A 17,240-nucleotide genomic window follows, 5' to 3' on the forward strand; every position below is an offset into this window, starting at 1 on the left:
GCCTAGAGTAGGATGAATCCAATAAATATCCCCCAGAAGTTTTTGAAAGTCATTTAAGGTTTTTAATTTATCATGTCTCAATTGTATTTTCTGTGGGCGTATGTGTCCATTTGCCAATTGATACCTAGATAACAATAGGGGGCATTCCGCGGAACTTTTTCAGGGGCAATCTGTAACCCATACTCAGGAAACACCTTTTCAGCACACTGAAACAACTCTGTAACTTGTCGTCTGAAGAATGTGCAAATAATATATCATCCATGTAATGAATAATCATAGCTTTTGGAAATCTTTTTCTTAGCACCTGTAGAGGCTGAAGAATGAATAATTGACACATGGTAGGACTGTTCATCATGCCCTGAAGCAACACACACCACTGACCTCTCTGCATAGGGGATTGATTATTTAGAGCAGGAACAGAAAAGGCAAATTTCTCTTTATCAGAAGGATGCAAAGGAATAGTAAAGAAACAATCTTTCAAATCTATAATAATCAAAGACCAGTTCTTAGGAATCAAAGACCAATTCTGTGGAAAGCCTGGTTGCAGTGACCCATAGGACTCATAACCTTATTAACACCTCTTAGATCAGTTACCATTCACCATTTTCCAGATTTCTTTTTTATTACAAACACTGGAGAATTCTGAGGACTATTTGAGAGCTCGATCTGTTTCTGAGATAATTGCTATTTTACTAAACTACAAAGGGCATTGAGTTTTTCCATAGGCAGGGGCCATTGATCAACCCACACTGGTGCTTCTGTAAACCAGATTATGGGAATAGTAATGCCCTTTATTGCAATGGCCCCTATGTTAAGTTTTGTGTCTCTGAATCCTGTCTCAGTGTAACAGAACCAAGTCCTCTACGATCCCCTTGTTGATGTATGTTTGGCTTATACTGCATATCCATAAATAAAGCTTTTGCCTGCTCAGATAATATAGGAATGTGAACAAAAGCTCCCCACTGACTTAGTAAATCATGGCCCCATAAATTAAGTCCAACATCAGCCACATCAGGTTGTAGTGTAGATTTTTGCCATCAGGTCCTAATACATAAAAAACAGAGGTACTCTGATAAATATCTGTCATAGTGCCAATGTCAGTAAAGACTGTTAGGACTTTTTGTAACATCCATGACTGAGGCCAATATCATTTAGAAATGATGGACACATCAGCTCCTGTGTCTATTAATCCCCAAAACACTTTTCCATCAATGGTAATAGTAACTTCAGGCCGATCATTGCCTACAAAAGTTGGCCAATAAATTTCATTCCCCATAGACCCAAATCCCCCACTTCTAGCAGAAGGAAGAGTGTATGGTTTATAATAAGGCAGGAGTAATAATTGAGCTATACGTTGCCCCAAAGTAACTTGTACTTGAGTAACGGCTTGCACCATAACCTTAATTTCTTCCTTATAATCACTGTCTATAATGCCAATTTGTACTAGTGATGTGGTCTCTGGGTGGGAGGCTCTTTGTCTCTTTGGAGATAACCTTAACCTAAACTGTCTGTCCTGACTTGTGGGTGTGGAACCATAAGAGGCTGCAGTCCTGCCCTTTGTGACCATAGCAAGGACTCCAGTCCCAGGTAACAGTTTAACATTGCTAAGTCTATAAACTTTAAATATTCAGGGAAAATGCAAACCAAATGTGCTAAAAGCTTATCTAGAATGTATGAAGTCCATGCTAAAAGCTTACCTAGGATGTGGAAGATATATATGCTAATTCAAGCCTATTGAGAACTGAAACAAAAGAACCATTTGGCCTTTCCTCTCTGTATAAAAGGGACTCAAAAATCTTGTTCAGGGCTCAGGTTTGAAACAGAAAGCTCCTGAGTCCGGCCGGCCATCAATAAACCATTTTTCCTTCTCAAAATCATTCCCGAGTCCTGGCCTTTCTATACACAAATAATTGAATCTCTCTCAAATTCTACAACACTAGCAGTCCTTTCATAGTTAAATTACTCCTACCTACAATTAAGCCAACAGTTTCAGGAGGTAATGGACCTTTTACACCTGTAAATATCATTTGCATACCCATAGCAGGAGTAATAAGTTTAGTTTCTGTAGAAGGTAAATCAACAGCCGCGCTCCCTCGAGTAGCTGCCCTTAATTCAGAAACTGGGATGCATGCTGCTGGCCATTGCTGACTGGGTATCTTTCCTGTAGGCTCATATTGTTTGTCTGAGAGCCTTGAGCTAAGCCCACAAAGCAGTTTTCCAACAGTGACATGGGAGAGTCAATTTTATGAAATCTAGATTTACATTCATTAGCCCAATGAAAGCCCTTTTGACATATAGGGCACAGTTTAGAGGGGGTATTTCCTCCCCCATTATTTTGTGACTGAGTGAAATTTGCTCTGCAATCCCTTTGAAAATTACCAGATTTCCCACATTTAAAACAACTTCCTCTTTTAGTCTGGGGTCTCTGCCCCTTATTACCGCAGCTAGTATTGCCATCTGGTGGGTGGTGGAACCCATGTCCTGGCAAGCTTTAATATAGTCTTGTATTGACCCTCCCGCTGCCTTAACGAGTCTAATGGTTTTTTTTTTTTTTTTTTTGCATTCACTATTTGCTTGATTGAATGCAAGAGTTAATAAAATCAAGTCTCTAGCATCTAGAATTCCTAGTTTTTAAAATAATATCCGATAGCCTAGCTACAAACTCTACATATGGCTTATTTACTCCTTGTATAACTTTAGCAAAGGATTGTGCAGGTTTCCCAGGGGCTGAAATTTTTCTCCAAGCTGCTAAGCAGGACATTCTAACTTGAACTATTTTTTTTTTAAAACTAAGCATGACTTTTATTTATTTATTTATTTTATTTATTTATTTTATTTATTTATATATATTTTTTTAAAGATTTATTTATTTATTTAATTCCCCCCCTCCCCCGGTTGTCTGTTCTTGGTGTCTACTTGCTTCGTCTTGTTTCTTTGTCCGCTTCCGTTGTCATCAGCAGCACGGGAAGTGTGGGCAGCGCCATTCCTGGGCAGGCTGCTCCCTCTTTTCATGCTGGGCGGCTCTCCTCACGGGCGCACTCCCTGCGTGCATCAGCACTGTGCATGGGCCAGCCCCACACGGGTCAAGGAGGCCCGGGACCGAATCGTGGACCTCCCATGTGGCAGACGGACGCCCCAACCACTGGGCCAAGTCCACTTCCCCTAACTTGAACTATTGTTACATCATCACGTTGCATTTGTCTGCCCACTCCTGCCCAAGCTCCTATTCCCAATAGCTGTTCTGCCAATATCAAGATCAGAGGGTCTTGACCAGCATTTCACCGTGCAGTCATATTAGCCTCATCAGTTCACCAAGTTTTAAAATGCAAAAATTCAGCAGGGCTAAGAACAGTACGGGCTAACATTTCCCAGTCCCAAGGAATCAATCTATCTGCCTGAGCCATGCCCTGACCTAAGCCAAACGTATATGGAGAATTAACCCCATACTGCATGCAAGCCTGTTTTAAATTTTTCAATAGTTTAAAAGGTATTGGTTCATGATGGAACTCAGCACATCCCTGAGGATTATTAGCATCTGATGGAATTGGTCATGATATAACCAGAAAACCTGATAAAAATTGCACAGCCTCCAGATCCCCTTGTCGAGACCCTTGCAGTAAACAGCGCTTCAAGGGTGTTTGAGGAGTGGGGTTGGAAACAACTATCTTTTTAACACAGGGTAAAGTGTCTGCCATATCTGAAAAAATTCCAGGGGCTGAGGATGGGGCAGCCACAAGCGGCAGCTCATCGGGCGCAGTAGGTTGGACTGGATATAAGCTAGGTGGCTCATCAAGTATAGTAGGTTGGACTGACTATAAACTAGGATAAGCACCTGGATAAGATATATGGAGATTGGATATTTCATTAGAGCAGACAGTTGTCTTTTTATCTATAAAAGGATTAGTACTGGGATTAGGCATAAAGCCAGGAGATTCTCCTCCACCTTTTGGTTCAGAGTTTAGTTCTTTCAAATGGCCCTCCATTTTCATCTATGGGTTTTGAAAAGAGAATAATTTCTTCTTCCTCATCTTCATGTGATTGGAAAGGATCTAAGGTGGCAGCAATTTGCTGGCACAAAGCCCTCACAGATAAAGGAATGGATTCCCCTTTCCGATACGCTCTTCATAAAGCCTTTGTTACACGTTTCCACTGTTTTGAATTTAAGACATTACGTCCCCGAGGCTGAAACCAACCACAATGCTTTTGTATTAAAGCAAACAGTTCTTTTAACTCACAACTTTTTTACAGGCACCCCACTAGCTTTCAATAAGGTTTTTAACACTTGTGAATGTTCTTCCACACGTCCAGTTCGATTACCCATTACCCTGATGACTTCACAGAAAATGTTACTTACCTAACAGAAGACTCGAGTCACACTGCTTAGGATGGCACACAACCCTCAGCGAGGTCTTTTCCGTGGTTCCCAATACTGATGTGGAAGATTCACTAACTTCTTTGGGCCCCATGTTGGGTGCCAGATGTTGGAGATTTGGACCCAAAGGGTATCGGGAATGGAAGAAAGAGAAAAGGGGGAAAGGACGCATAAGAGAGCTGGGATCAGGGGGTCTGTGAGTAATAATTCCTCAGACAACTTTGTTGTTTACAAGGGGCTCTCTATATTCCCCAGTGTACATGACAACAAGCAGGACCATGTAGCCTATGTGACATCAAGCAGCATTACCCATAGTCTAAGGAATTTTTAAAAATCTTATCTCAAGGTACAAAGTCTAAGTGTTCTATTCACTACAAAAGGTATGTGCTCATTTTTTCTTTCAGCCTTTAACAGCTTCATCCCATTTGCTGGGAACTCTTAATTGCCACATTCCTTAGGTTGCAAGTGTAGCCATGGAGACAGCACTAGCATGGGGACAGCATGTCTCTCCTTGAGAGGCCACTGTGCCTCAGTTTCCAACATTCTATACTAAATAGTTCACCATGGTTTAATACAAATAGTTGTAGGCCAAAGCAAAAATGAGTAACCAAATTAATACAAGAATATGAAAATGTATGTATTGGTTTTATATGGTGGATTAGTTGTTTCTTTAAATGAATCCCTACCCCACCCTGAATCCTCCAAATATTGTTACACTTATTCATATACTATTTCTGTAAATCTATATATATGGCATACTAAATGCAGATGCACAGAAAAAATATGATCATTTTTCTCTAAGAGAACCCGGACCAAGGGCCAGGGGGCTGGGATTAACTCAGGAGGCTTAGTTTACCCAAGCTCTGCACATTCCAAAGATCTTCAGAACTGGCTGTTGGCAGGCTAATGGGAGATATCCTCTAAGCCATTGGCATATCCTGTACAGTAAGAGTGATTTGTATATCTGAGACCCTGGGCCAATCCATGTATTTTACAATAGCAAAATGATTGTTGTGAATACTTGTTTTTGTATTTCTGGGCCTTTCAATCACTTCATGTCAGTTTTACCTCGGGGTTGTGGGAATTGGAGTATGAATACCCGAGGTAAGTCATATTGGTGCTACATGGCTATCTAATTCTCAGTAAAAATATTGGACAGCAAGTTTTGTGGGAGCTTTGCTGATTGGCCCCACTGTGATGTGTTGATATTCAACATTATTGCTGGGTGAATTAAATTCATCCATGCAACTTCACTAGGAGAGGAAAATTGACAACTTGCACCTTCTTTCTTCTGAACTTCATTCCATGCACCTTTGTCATCACTAATCTTGAGTTTTGTCTTTCACTGTAATAAACCATAATTATGAGTCTAACCATTTTTTCTGAACTCTATGATTCCTTCTAGTAATACATAAAAACCAGAGAGTGATCTTGAGGACCTTGGCCACAGCCACTGAACTTAATTGTTCCAAATGCATTATTGTATCACGTCAATATTTCAGCTGTATTATTATTGAAATGTGACAACACATGTCTTTGCCTGTGTGCATGTGTATTTTATGTACTTATGCTTGATAGTTCTGGGCTATTGAGTTTTCCATACCAAATGGACAATGTATCTCAGTGAGTCACAAGTGATCAATTAAAATCTGAGTCTTAAGTAAGAATAAACCTATTGCTCATCTGCAAACTCTGGTAAATGTCCAGGGATTCATTACTGGAACTCAAACTTTTAATGAGCAAAATTTCATCCCATGAGAGTACAAATATTAATAATGGGGTGAAATTGGTTAAATGTATATGCTGCTTGTTAAGTTTAATTTATTTACTGATTTGAAAGAATGTCTAATGTTTAGACATCTATCTATGATAACATTATATAAAATGATGACAGGGTCTATACATAGATGAACATGTAAGAAGAGCATATTCCTACTTAAATTTATATCATCAATTATTCAAAGATACTCAATTCTTGCAGGCTACTTAGAACATTGGAAATATACTTGACTCTCCACTTGCCTTGTTACTATTTACTGACTTACACGTTGGTGGACACATAACCCATAGCACTATCCAGGGTATTTACAGCAAGGAATGTGGGCTCTGGTATAATATGAGAAAACTTCTTACAAGAAATGGAGACACTAACATAACTGGGGGAAATTCTGAAGTTCAATGTGGAATAGGAATAATTGTATAACAATATAAAATTGTATAAGAGGAATGAATGTACAATATTTGGAAAATTTCTATAAGAATTGAGGAACTGTTGTATTATGAGAAATCTTCTTCTAGGAAAGAAAGCATAACCAAAATAATATTGTGACAATTCTAATGAGGGAAGATGGACTAGAAACTGTCCAGTGAGGAATGGAGATCTGGATATAATAATGGTCAAATTTTCATGTGGAAGGTGTACTGGTACAATATTGGAAATCTCCTAATTAAGAATAGGTTTGCTAGTATAATATTGTGAAACTCCTGTAAAGAAAGTGTACACTTATATAATAGGTAGATATTTCTGATGAGAATCCTGGTTATTGATGTATTATTTGTAAATTTTGAATGAGGGGTAGGAAGAATGGAATAATATTGGGAAATTTCCAAAGAGGAATGAGAACACAATTATAATATTAGCAAATTTCTGATGAGGAATGTGTGAGCATTGGTATAATATAGTGAATTTTCAAATAAGCAATAGTCACAGCCTTATAATAGAGTCAAACCTCATGAAAATTTTGTGATTTTGTTTAATATGAGAATTTGATATTTTTAATAAACAAGTTTATTTCAAATTCACAAAAAGAAAAAAATAGGAAAAACAGAACTTGGAACCCTGATATAAATACTGGGGCTTTTGAAAATGAATGGAACATTGGTATCTAAAGGAGAAACTATTAATAAGGAATGGGGGTAATGGTATAATATTGCTGAGCTTCTTAAAAGGAAGGAAGAAATCAGTATAATATTGGGAAATTCATGGTGAGTGTTTAGAGTACTGGTATAATACAGTGAATCCTCACAAAATAAATGGTGGAATTGATATAATCTTGGGCAATTTTAATAAGACACGGGAGCACTTGCATAATTGTTGGGCAACATCTTGTGAAAACTGTGGGACACTAGTATAATAATAGATCAGATTCTATGAAGATAGGAGGTGCATTTTAATGTTTGGTAATTCAGGTGAATATTGGGAAACTTCTAATGGGAAATACCTGATGGGAAATGGGATATGAGGAATGGAGTAGGGAATGGTAACTTTGGGAAAATTTTATGAGGTATACAGGCAACTAGTAAAATATTAGAAAACTTCTGAAGAAGAATGGTGATACTGGGAACATATGGAGAAATTTCTGAAATATCTAATAAAGAAGGTAAATATATAATATGGGAAATTCCCAGTGAAGAATCGAGATTCTGATATAATACAAGGAAACTCCTAATGATGAACCAGGACACTGAAAAAATATTAAGAACTTCCATATCAGACACTGGTATAATATGACAAAACATCTGAAATTAATGGTTGCATTGCTGTAATACTGAGGATATTCAGAAAAGAAATAAGATCACTGTAATAGTGTAACCCTATGGAAAAACTTACTAAGCATGGTGACACTGTCACAATATTGAAAAACACCTAATGAAAATATGGCAATAATATCATGAGAAAAATTCTTATGAGGAATAGTCAACCTTGGGTAATATTGTGAAAATTCTAATGAACAAAGGCTTCTTTTTATAACAAAACTTTTATTAGGAATGTGGACCCTGACATCACTTGTAAAACTTTTCAATGAGAATGTATTCACTGGTATCATATGGATAAATATATTAATATAAATGGGCAGTGGGAAACTTTGAAGTGTGGAAAGGGAGGACTGATATTGTGTGGGTTAAACTTCTAATGGGGAAAGAGAAATAGTGTGATGTTGGACAAGTTTTGAAGAGGAATATGAAACTGTTAACAAATAGAGAAACTTCTGATGAGGAATGGGGGCATTCATATAATATATTAAGAAGTTTCTCAAATGGGGATACTGGTAAAATACGAGAAAATTCTGATGATCATGGAGTAACAGCTGATATATTGCAAAGCTTCTAAGGACGACTAAGAACACAGGTATCATATGGACAAAACTCTAAAGGAAATGGGGGGCACCAATATATTTGGAATCTTCTATCAAGGAATGGTGGGCTTCCTTAATGTGGAGAAACCTATCAGGAGTATCTGGGAAATGGTAAATATAAAATTTCTGATGAGAAATGGATATAATGGTGTGATAATTGTATAATTCTGCCTGGGATTGGGGGTTCAGAAGATAAGACACTTTTGATGCAGACTAAGAGAAAGTATAATATGGCAAAAATTTGATGAGGAATGGGAGTCTTGGTATAACATCTGCAATCTTCTGAAAAGGAATGGAAGCATTAGAGTATTATGGGAGAGATTTTAAAGAGAAAGGGGTAATGGTCTAATATTAAGAACTATATGAAGAGGAATATGGGTACTGATATCACATAGAGAACTTCAGTTGATCAAAGGGGCAGTGCTAAAATACTGAAAAACAAATAATAATGTCTTATATATAATAATAAGAAATTTCCAATTAGGAATCCATGTAACTATTATAAAGAGGAATTTCTGACACTGAACTATGTTATGAAAATTCCAATGAGGAATAGGAGCACTACAGTTATATTCAGAACCACTGAGGATGGATGAAGACAATAGTATAAGATGAGGGAAACTAGATGAGGACAGGGGGCAGTGGTATAATATGAGGAACTCTGAAGACAAATGGGAGACTGGGACTTCATTGAGAAACTGAACTGAAAGCATATTCACAAATATCTTATGAAAGTTGTTGCAGTGAAGTAATATGGAGAAATAACTGATGAAATATGGAGGAACTGGAATCACATATAGACATTTATAATGAGGAAAAGCACTGATATAATACTAAGAATATCTCAAAGAGGAATGGAGAAACTGGTATATTGTGAAATTTTTTATGAGGAATAGCAGCAATGGGATGCATATATTGAGGAATTGGATTATTGGTATAATGTTAGTAATGTTAGTAATGTCCTATAGAGTAATAGAGGCACAACTGTAATATTGGGAAATTTTTATGAAGAATGGGAACAATAGTGTAATATTGGAAAACATCTGATAAGGATATATTAATGGGAATTCTGATAGGATAAGGGGCATTGACATACCAGTGAAGTTGCAATGGATTGGAAGCAGCACTATAATACTGGGAAATTTCTGATGAGGAATCAGGGCACTGGTATACTATTGGGAAGATTCTGATAAGTCATGGGACAGTGGTTAAATATTTAGAACATCCTGGGGGAATGGAGTTCCTAGCATTATATTGGGAAATGAGGATGGGGTGGCATATAATATGGGATGGTTCTGATAAGGAGCGGGGACCCTGGATTAATGTAATAGCCTTCTTATGAGGAGTGGTGACACTGTGTATTACTGGTAAAGGTCCTACGAAGAGTTGTGGCTCTAAGTAATAATATTAGGAACTTCTGACCAATAATGTGGACTGTAGAATAATATTGGGAAACTTGATGAGAACAGGTTTCATCAAAACTACTAATATCAGGATAATGACATTTATGGGCACAGGTATATTTGGAAACATCCCATGAGAAATAAGACTCTAGAATAATATTTAAGAATTTCTAATGAGGAATGGGGAGTGATAAAAGAAGGGGAATAATGGGGGATAAGTCGGGAGTCCATTTGTCAAGCCAGGCCACATGTTCAACAAACGTTTTCTTTTAAGGCACAGTATTATAATTTTGCTGATTTCAAATGAGCACAAAACTAATTTATTTATTCACAATATTGATTATATTGAAATGTGTATCATTTTTATCATTAAAGGGCACTGAAAATTAGTATTTACTAAATTTGTCTCATTTCTTTATTTCCAGGTATTTCTTTTTCTAAGCATATTTTCATTTCAGCCTTTTAATTATTTTTCCAACAAAAACCACTTTCCCTCCCACCATCTTCACATGTTCAAATGCAACCACATTTCAACATCCTCGTGAATTGCCGGTAAGACCACAATTTTTATTACCTGGTCCTACTTCTCCTAGGTTGTATGTCTACTAGTGATGTCTTGTATTCCTTTATGTGACACTATTTTATTTAGTGAGTCACATAATAACACATAAATCCTGAAGAGTAAGAACAACTCTGTCACCATTAGTGGTTGTCAATAGATGAATAAAATGGTTAGGAATAAGGAAAATATGATATAATACCAAGGTTTAAAGCAGGGAGTACAAATGTACACAATTCTTACTAATAAATAAAATGTGCATACATATAAAATGTAATTGCAATTCCTAAATAATTAAAACAATTAAAATTTTAACATTATGAGTAATTTCTCAAAGTTTTGTTTCATATACTTCTGCTATTCTATTTTCAGACCTTACTTGATATTTCCTGACTTCGCATTCATGCATTTCTGTTTATGAAATACTCCTTTACATTCATTAAAGTCACCCTCTGAAAATGAGCAGTAACTGAGTTCAAGTCTCTCCAACACTGAAGGACAACTAGCTGAAGCTCTCAGGTCCTGCATGATTATAGATCATACATACATACATACATATTTGAATGTTCATGAATTTTCTCTGTGGCTGTATAGACAGCTCAGAACAACATTGTTCAAATTATTTGAAATTCCTTAGCCAAGAAAGTCTCCTGGGAAATAAAGTTTTTTACATGTATTTGTATCTCTATGGAATAGAGTCATTGAGTTTACAAAGTAATTTGAAGAGTGAGAAGAAACAAGCTTGCTGTTATTCCTCAGTAAAGTTGCCCCTGAGGGGTTCTGGTCTGCTTTTAAAGTCTTGCTAGTCTCAGTGAGACTTTCTTCTAGGTTTGTGCTGTGACAATTTCCTGTGGTAATTTGACTGGAGGATCTGGGCTCCACAGTTCCTGGACAAACAACCATCTTCTCAGCTATGAAACCTGATTCCAAAGGAAAGAAAAATGGATCAAAATCAGGACATTCTCTTCCTTTTTCCTCAGCGAAGGACGTTACACTGGGCACTGGAGACATGTTATCAAGCAAGGTTTGGGATTATTAAGGAGAAAGTTGAATGTTCAAGAAAATGAGACTGGAACGTACAGAGAATATTTACTAAATTATACCTAGATGTTAGGCACGAACAAAAGATGCCTTTGACCCATATTAAATGCCTAAGAATTACTTGAAGGATAGATAGTAGGCATAGTTTTGTCCAATCTAATAGATTTAAATATTTATTTTTTTTAAAAGTTTAAGGAAATCATATCAATAATTTAATAATGCAGACCCTCAGAATATTTTGCTTCATAACATCAACACTTTGGTTTCTATAGTATCACTATTCCTTATCACGTTTTCTTTAACCATCATTGAAAGACATTATGCCTACAATTTTTATTATTTCTTCCCTGAATAATCTCTCCCCCTCACTTTCTCTCTGCCCTCTAGCTCTAGTTCTATGTTATCTCTATCTCACCTCTCTCTTTCTTCATCCCCCTTGCTAAACTCCTGAGTAACACCATGCAGTATTATGGTTTTAACACTTTTGAGAGCATACCAATATTTGAGAACCTGATCTCATCTTTCAATTTTACATATTTTTACATTACCTCCATGGTGACAGTCTCCTAATCCAGTGTCTTTAGGCAAGAGAACCTCCACTGGAACCTCAGTTTTTGTAAGTTGAAATTTTACTTCTTTCAATTTTCTTAAAAAATAAAATGAAATATTAAAAACATCCTTATAATTTTTAGATATTTGTCCTAAGTTGCTGTAATTGAATAGTATATTATCAAAGCTGATAGATTTTAAAACTGTATTATTCTACAGAATTTCATTTTATTTTTTGGCCTATTTCAAAAATAAAAATCATACTGATACTTAATTGTAATTATGTTATATATGCAAATATATATATAATTTTGAGATACTGATTTCAAGTCCAGGAATAGAATCTTTCTCTACATATGTTCACATTTTCCATATATTTCCATAATTTAATTAGAAATGCTACAGTTCATTTGTAATATTAATGTTGTCCTTCATACTGTTCACTTTCTGCTTTATTCAGCAATAAAAATGGAGTATGTCAAATTATTTTATTTCATTTTATGTTATTCCCTGTGTTTTATCTTCCTTGATAAGCATAATATAATCCCACTTACCTCATAAATTTACAGATATATTTGTGTTTACTGGAAATTTATTATAAATAATATATACTCAACCTCTTTGTCTTCTGAAATTTATTATTCAATAATATACTCTTAACCTCCTTGTATTCTTTTTTGTCTCAATTTCTAATGTGCCTATTCATGTTGCAACATGTATTATTCTTATATATTAAGTCCACTGACATATACAACAATGCTTTTTTTACTGTTTGATACATTATATTTACATATGCTTCATCAAATTGCCTACAGTAAAATTTTGTTTTTATTTCATTCTGAAAGTTATAATTACTTGTTATTGTTTTTTCAAATATTATTGATATATTGACTTTCAATTATGTGATTATTTTGGAAATATTTATTTTTCCTTTTGCTTCCTTTATTTTTCAGAAACTTTCTTATTATTTTCTTTGATTGTCTTTGAGGATCTCTTTTGATGTTTTCCTGCCTATTAAAATCACATTCTGTTGTTAAAATTTTCTTTAAAAATGATAAATCTTTTAAAGGTTATCTTCAAATTTGGAGTTTTCTCTGTACATGCTGCAAATTTATATTAATTGCATAAAGTGAGAATAATTCTTGCATTAACTTCTATGTAGAGAAGAGTCATCACACACATTTCTGGCTAAGGCTAAAGATTAATGCTTGATGGACATGCACACATTTCTGGAGATCTTCCAAAGCATCAATGAAATGCTAGGAGGTTGTTCTAGAATTTGTTCTGGAAAGTCTCTAATTTTTAAAAGTTTAATACACTTCATATCTCTTCCCTTTAGCTGTTTATTAACTTGCAATTTAAAAGTTCTATGATAATAGATTAACCTCCATTGACTATAGTAAAAATTAAAGAAAGCATTAGTGAAGAGTCAGTTCTATATAGGGGGTCACTTATAGCTTATAAATGATGAAAAGTTAATTTGATTTCTACATTCCAGCAACCAGCATAATTGCAGTTGCTTTTCACTCTAAATTAATTAAACTTGGAGGTATAGCTGCAGCACACAATTTGTGCCTTGTAGATTTAATTGAGGCCTTGTGTTAACTAGATAACATCTAAATGCACATCAGTTCATTTGAAAGTATCAACTACAAAATTAAATAATGCTTAATAAAAATATATTTTTTGCTTTCATTCCAACTTAACCAAAAATCTTGCAATTATGACACACAGTATGTATATCTGTGTGTGTGTGTATGAAAATAAGTATATTATACTTACTGACTTTTTACATATGGGATAAAAGGAAGGATGTGGGGGTTTAAAATAACTGCTAGGTAAATTGATTTTTACATATCATTATTAAGAACATAGATTTTCATATATTCTTATCTTGAAGTTATAAGAAAAATTAAGCACAACTATATTTTTCAATCATGTAACTTGTTAGAAGGAATCAAATTGCCCAACTCCCTTATCTTAGAAAATTCTGTTTTAGTGTTTGATGAATCATGCTTCTTTCTCTTTCTTAGTTCTCTTAGGAGAAGAGATTCCCTACTGAGCATGGAGAGAGGAAATTGGACCATGGTGACAGAAGTTATTCTCATTGGGATACCTACTACTGGAGCACTAAGGGGCATCTTATTCTTCATTTTTTTATTGGCTTATTTGGTGACTGTCCTTGGAAATACCCTTATCATTACACTGATCTTTGTGGATTACAGGCTCCACTCACCCATGTATTTCTTCCTCAGCAACCTCTCTTTCAGTGAAATATTAACCACAACTTGTGCTGTTCCCAAGATGCTGGCAGGATTCCTGTCAGAAAGGAACAGACTCTCATTTAGTGAATGTTTCACCCAGTCTTATTTTTACTTCCTCTCTGGATGCACTGAGTTTATCCTTTTTGCTGTCATGTCCTATGACCGCTATGTGGCCATCTGCAGTCCCCTTCAGTACCCTACAATTATGACCAGCTCACTCTGTATCCGGCTTGTCATCCTCTCCTGGGTTGGTGGTTTTTCCCTCATCTTCCCATCCACCATCCTTAAAGCAAAACTGCCATATTGTGGCCCCAATGAAATTGATCACTTTTTCTGTGACAGTGCTCCACTCCTCCATTTGGCCTGTGCTGACATACGTGCCATCAAGCTCATGGATTTCCTCAGTTCCCTTGTCCTGCTCATCAGCTCCCTCTCACTTACAGTGATCTCCTATGTTTATATCATCTCCACCATTCTAAAGATACCATCAGGACAAGGACAGCAAAGCCTTTGCCACTTGTGCCTCTCACTTCACTGTAGTCTCCAAGGGCTATGGGATCTCCATCTTTGTATATGTCCGTCCCTCACAGAATAGTAGTCTCCATCTCAACAAGATCCTCTTTATCCTCTCCAGTGTCATCACACCTCTCCTGAATCCCTTCATCTTCAGTTTACGGAATGAATCCATGAAAGATGCACTGAAGGATACCTTGTCTAAGTCCCAGGAATTCCTTAAGAGGATGAGGTACAAGTAATGAAATGTTTGAGAATCATTGCAACCATGGGGAATCTCGGTCTTACTAAGGCTTACAGTCCACAATGTGATAGTGCAAACTGGACATTACTATATTATGTATATATATCATTTCCAATCATAAATAATAGTTTGAATGGATTACTGTATATATGTTTAAAGAGCTAAGAAAATATTAAAAATTATAATATCCTGGTGGTAATAGGACCCTTGTGGTAGATGTAGTAGTTAATATATGTGTTGGTGTTAATGCTACTGGTTAAGAATGGTCAAAATATAGTAATGTATGAGTTTAGTACTTGGTTGCATTTATATGTATGGAATTTGGAAAAAAGGAACAATTCAGCTCTGGGTCGGGTAAGAAGGGCATGCACATACACTCACACAATAGAATATAAATAAAGAATAAATTCTGTGGTACATAAACTTCAATGGTAACTTAACATTGACTATTATTGAAGTTATTGACTTTTTATTATTCATTTTAATATTTATTTCTCACATTTTCCCACGGATTTTGCCTTTAACATTTCATTTCTCTTTTGTGACAGTTCGTGCATCTTCTTCTTCTTCTTTTTTTTTTTATAAAACACAGCATTTACTGCCTCACAGTTTTGAATGCTAGAAGTACAAAATCAAGATGTTAGCAAGGCCATGCTTTCTCTCAGATTTGCAAGGGTTCTGGTGATGGCATTTCTCTGTCACATGGTGATCTGTGTCTCTTCTCTGGCTTCTATGTCTGGTCCTTTGCTCCTGATCTCCATATTAAATTTTCTTTGTTTATAAACTACAGCCAAGTTGAATTTGGACCCAAACTCATTCATTTCTGACAAAGGATTTTCAAACATCCTATTCATAAATGAGTCAACGCCCTGTCTCACCTTAAATATTAAGAAACCATTTTCAAATTGGTTTGATTCCACACAAATGTTTGTTAACACTTTAACATGTTTTTAAAAAAATTATTATCTTCCTTTCAAGATACATAAATTATACAAAACGTTATAGTAAAAAATATAAGAGGTTCCCATATACCCCACTCTCTACAGCCCTCACTCCTCCCACATTGACATCATCTTTCATTACTGTGGTACGTTCATTGCATTTGAGGAGTACATTTTTAAGCATTGCCACACAACATGGATTATAGTTTATGTTGTACTTTACATTCTCTCCCAGTCCATTCAGTGGATTATGGCAGGATATATAATGGCCTGCATCTGTCCCTGCAATATCATTCAGGACAACACTAAGTCCCGAAAATACCCCAATATCACATCTCTTTTTCCCTTTCCCTGCCTTCAGCAACTCCCATAGCCACTGTAGCCACATCAATGATATAATTTCTTCCATTGTTGAAGTCATAATAATTCTCTAGAAGAATACCAGTGAGTCCACTGTAATCCATATTCTATTCCTCCATCCTGAGGACCCTGGGGATGGTGATGTCCACTCCACCTCTAAATCAAGAGGGGGCTTAGATATCACATGACTGATGGATGGAATTCTGCTCCTTGCAGCTGTAAACTCTCTGTTTCTAGGTGTGGTGGTTGACCATTATCACCTCCCTATTAGCTGACTGGGTAAGTCCAATGAACTGGAGAGTAAGTCTTGCAACTCTGCTGAGGCTCAGGGCCCAGCTGGCACATAGAAAGTCCTGAGATTCTAGTCTCCTGAGCTTACACCAACCCCAGTGTCAACCACAGGTTCAGAAAAGTGTCAGAAGAAGCATGCATAGAGAGGTCACGTCTGAGTCCAATTCCATCGCAGTTATGAGCACAAATTCTAAAGTAGGGCCAACTGGCAAGGCACTGAACTCCAGAGTTATCTGTCATGGACTGTAGGGCCTGGGTGTCTCTGCAGCACTCAGGAGCATCACTACCTGGTGTTGTTTCTACTTTGGCCATCTCTGAGATCCTGCTGAGATGTGTGTAAGTAAGTGCAACCCTGCTGATGACCTCTTGACTCATTTTGAAGTCTCTTAGCCATATAAAATCATTTGTCTTTACCATTTCCTCCTTTGTATTCAAGGTCTTTTTCTAATTGCATCACCAGTTAGTGATTGGTAGTAATCCCTCAGCATCAGGGAGGCTCATCCCTGGGAGTCATGTCCCACCCTGGGGGAAGGTAATGCATTTAAATGCTGAATTTGGCTTAGAGAG

General features: G+C 36.3%; 1 protein-coding gene across 1 annotated transcript in view; it reads left to right on the plus strand.

Annotated features, from left to right (window-relative positions):
• The window catches only part of LOC139437234 (olfactory receptor 6M1-like), a 42,410-nt gene extending 27,491 nt beyond the window's left edge, over positions 1-14,919 (plus strand). The window contains exon 2 of the mRNA XM_071210876.1: positions 14,094-14,919. Within this exon, the coding sequence (XP_071066977.1) occupies positions 14,094-14,919 (826 nt within the window). The remainder of the gene's footprint in view (positions 1-14,093) is intronic.
• The last annotated feature ends 2,321 nt before the right edge of the window (positions 14,920-17,240 follow it).

The sequence above is a fragment of the Dasypus novemcinctus genome, chromosome 21 (genome assembly GCF_030445035.2).
Source record: "Dasypus novemcinctus isolate mDasNov1 chromosome 21, mDasNov1.1.hap2, whole genome shotgun sequence".
Classification (NCBI taxonomy): domain Eukaryota; kingdom Metazoa; phylum Chordata; class Mammalia; order Cingulata; family Dasypodidae; genus Dasypus; species Dasypus novemcinctus.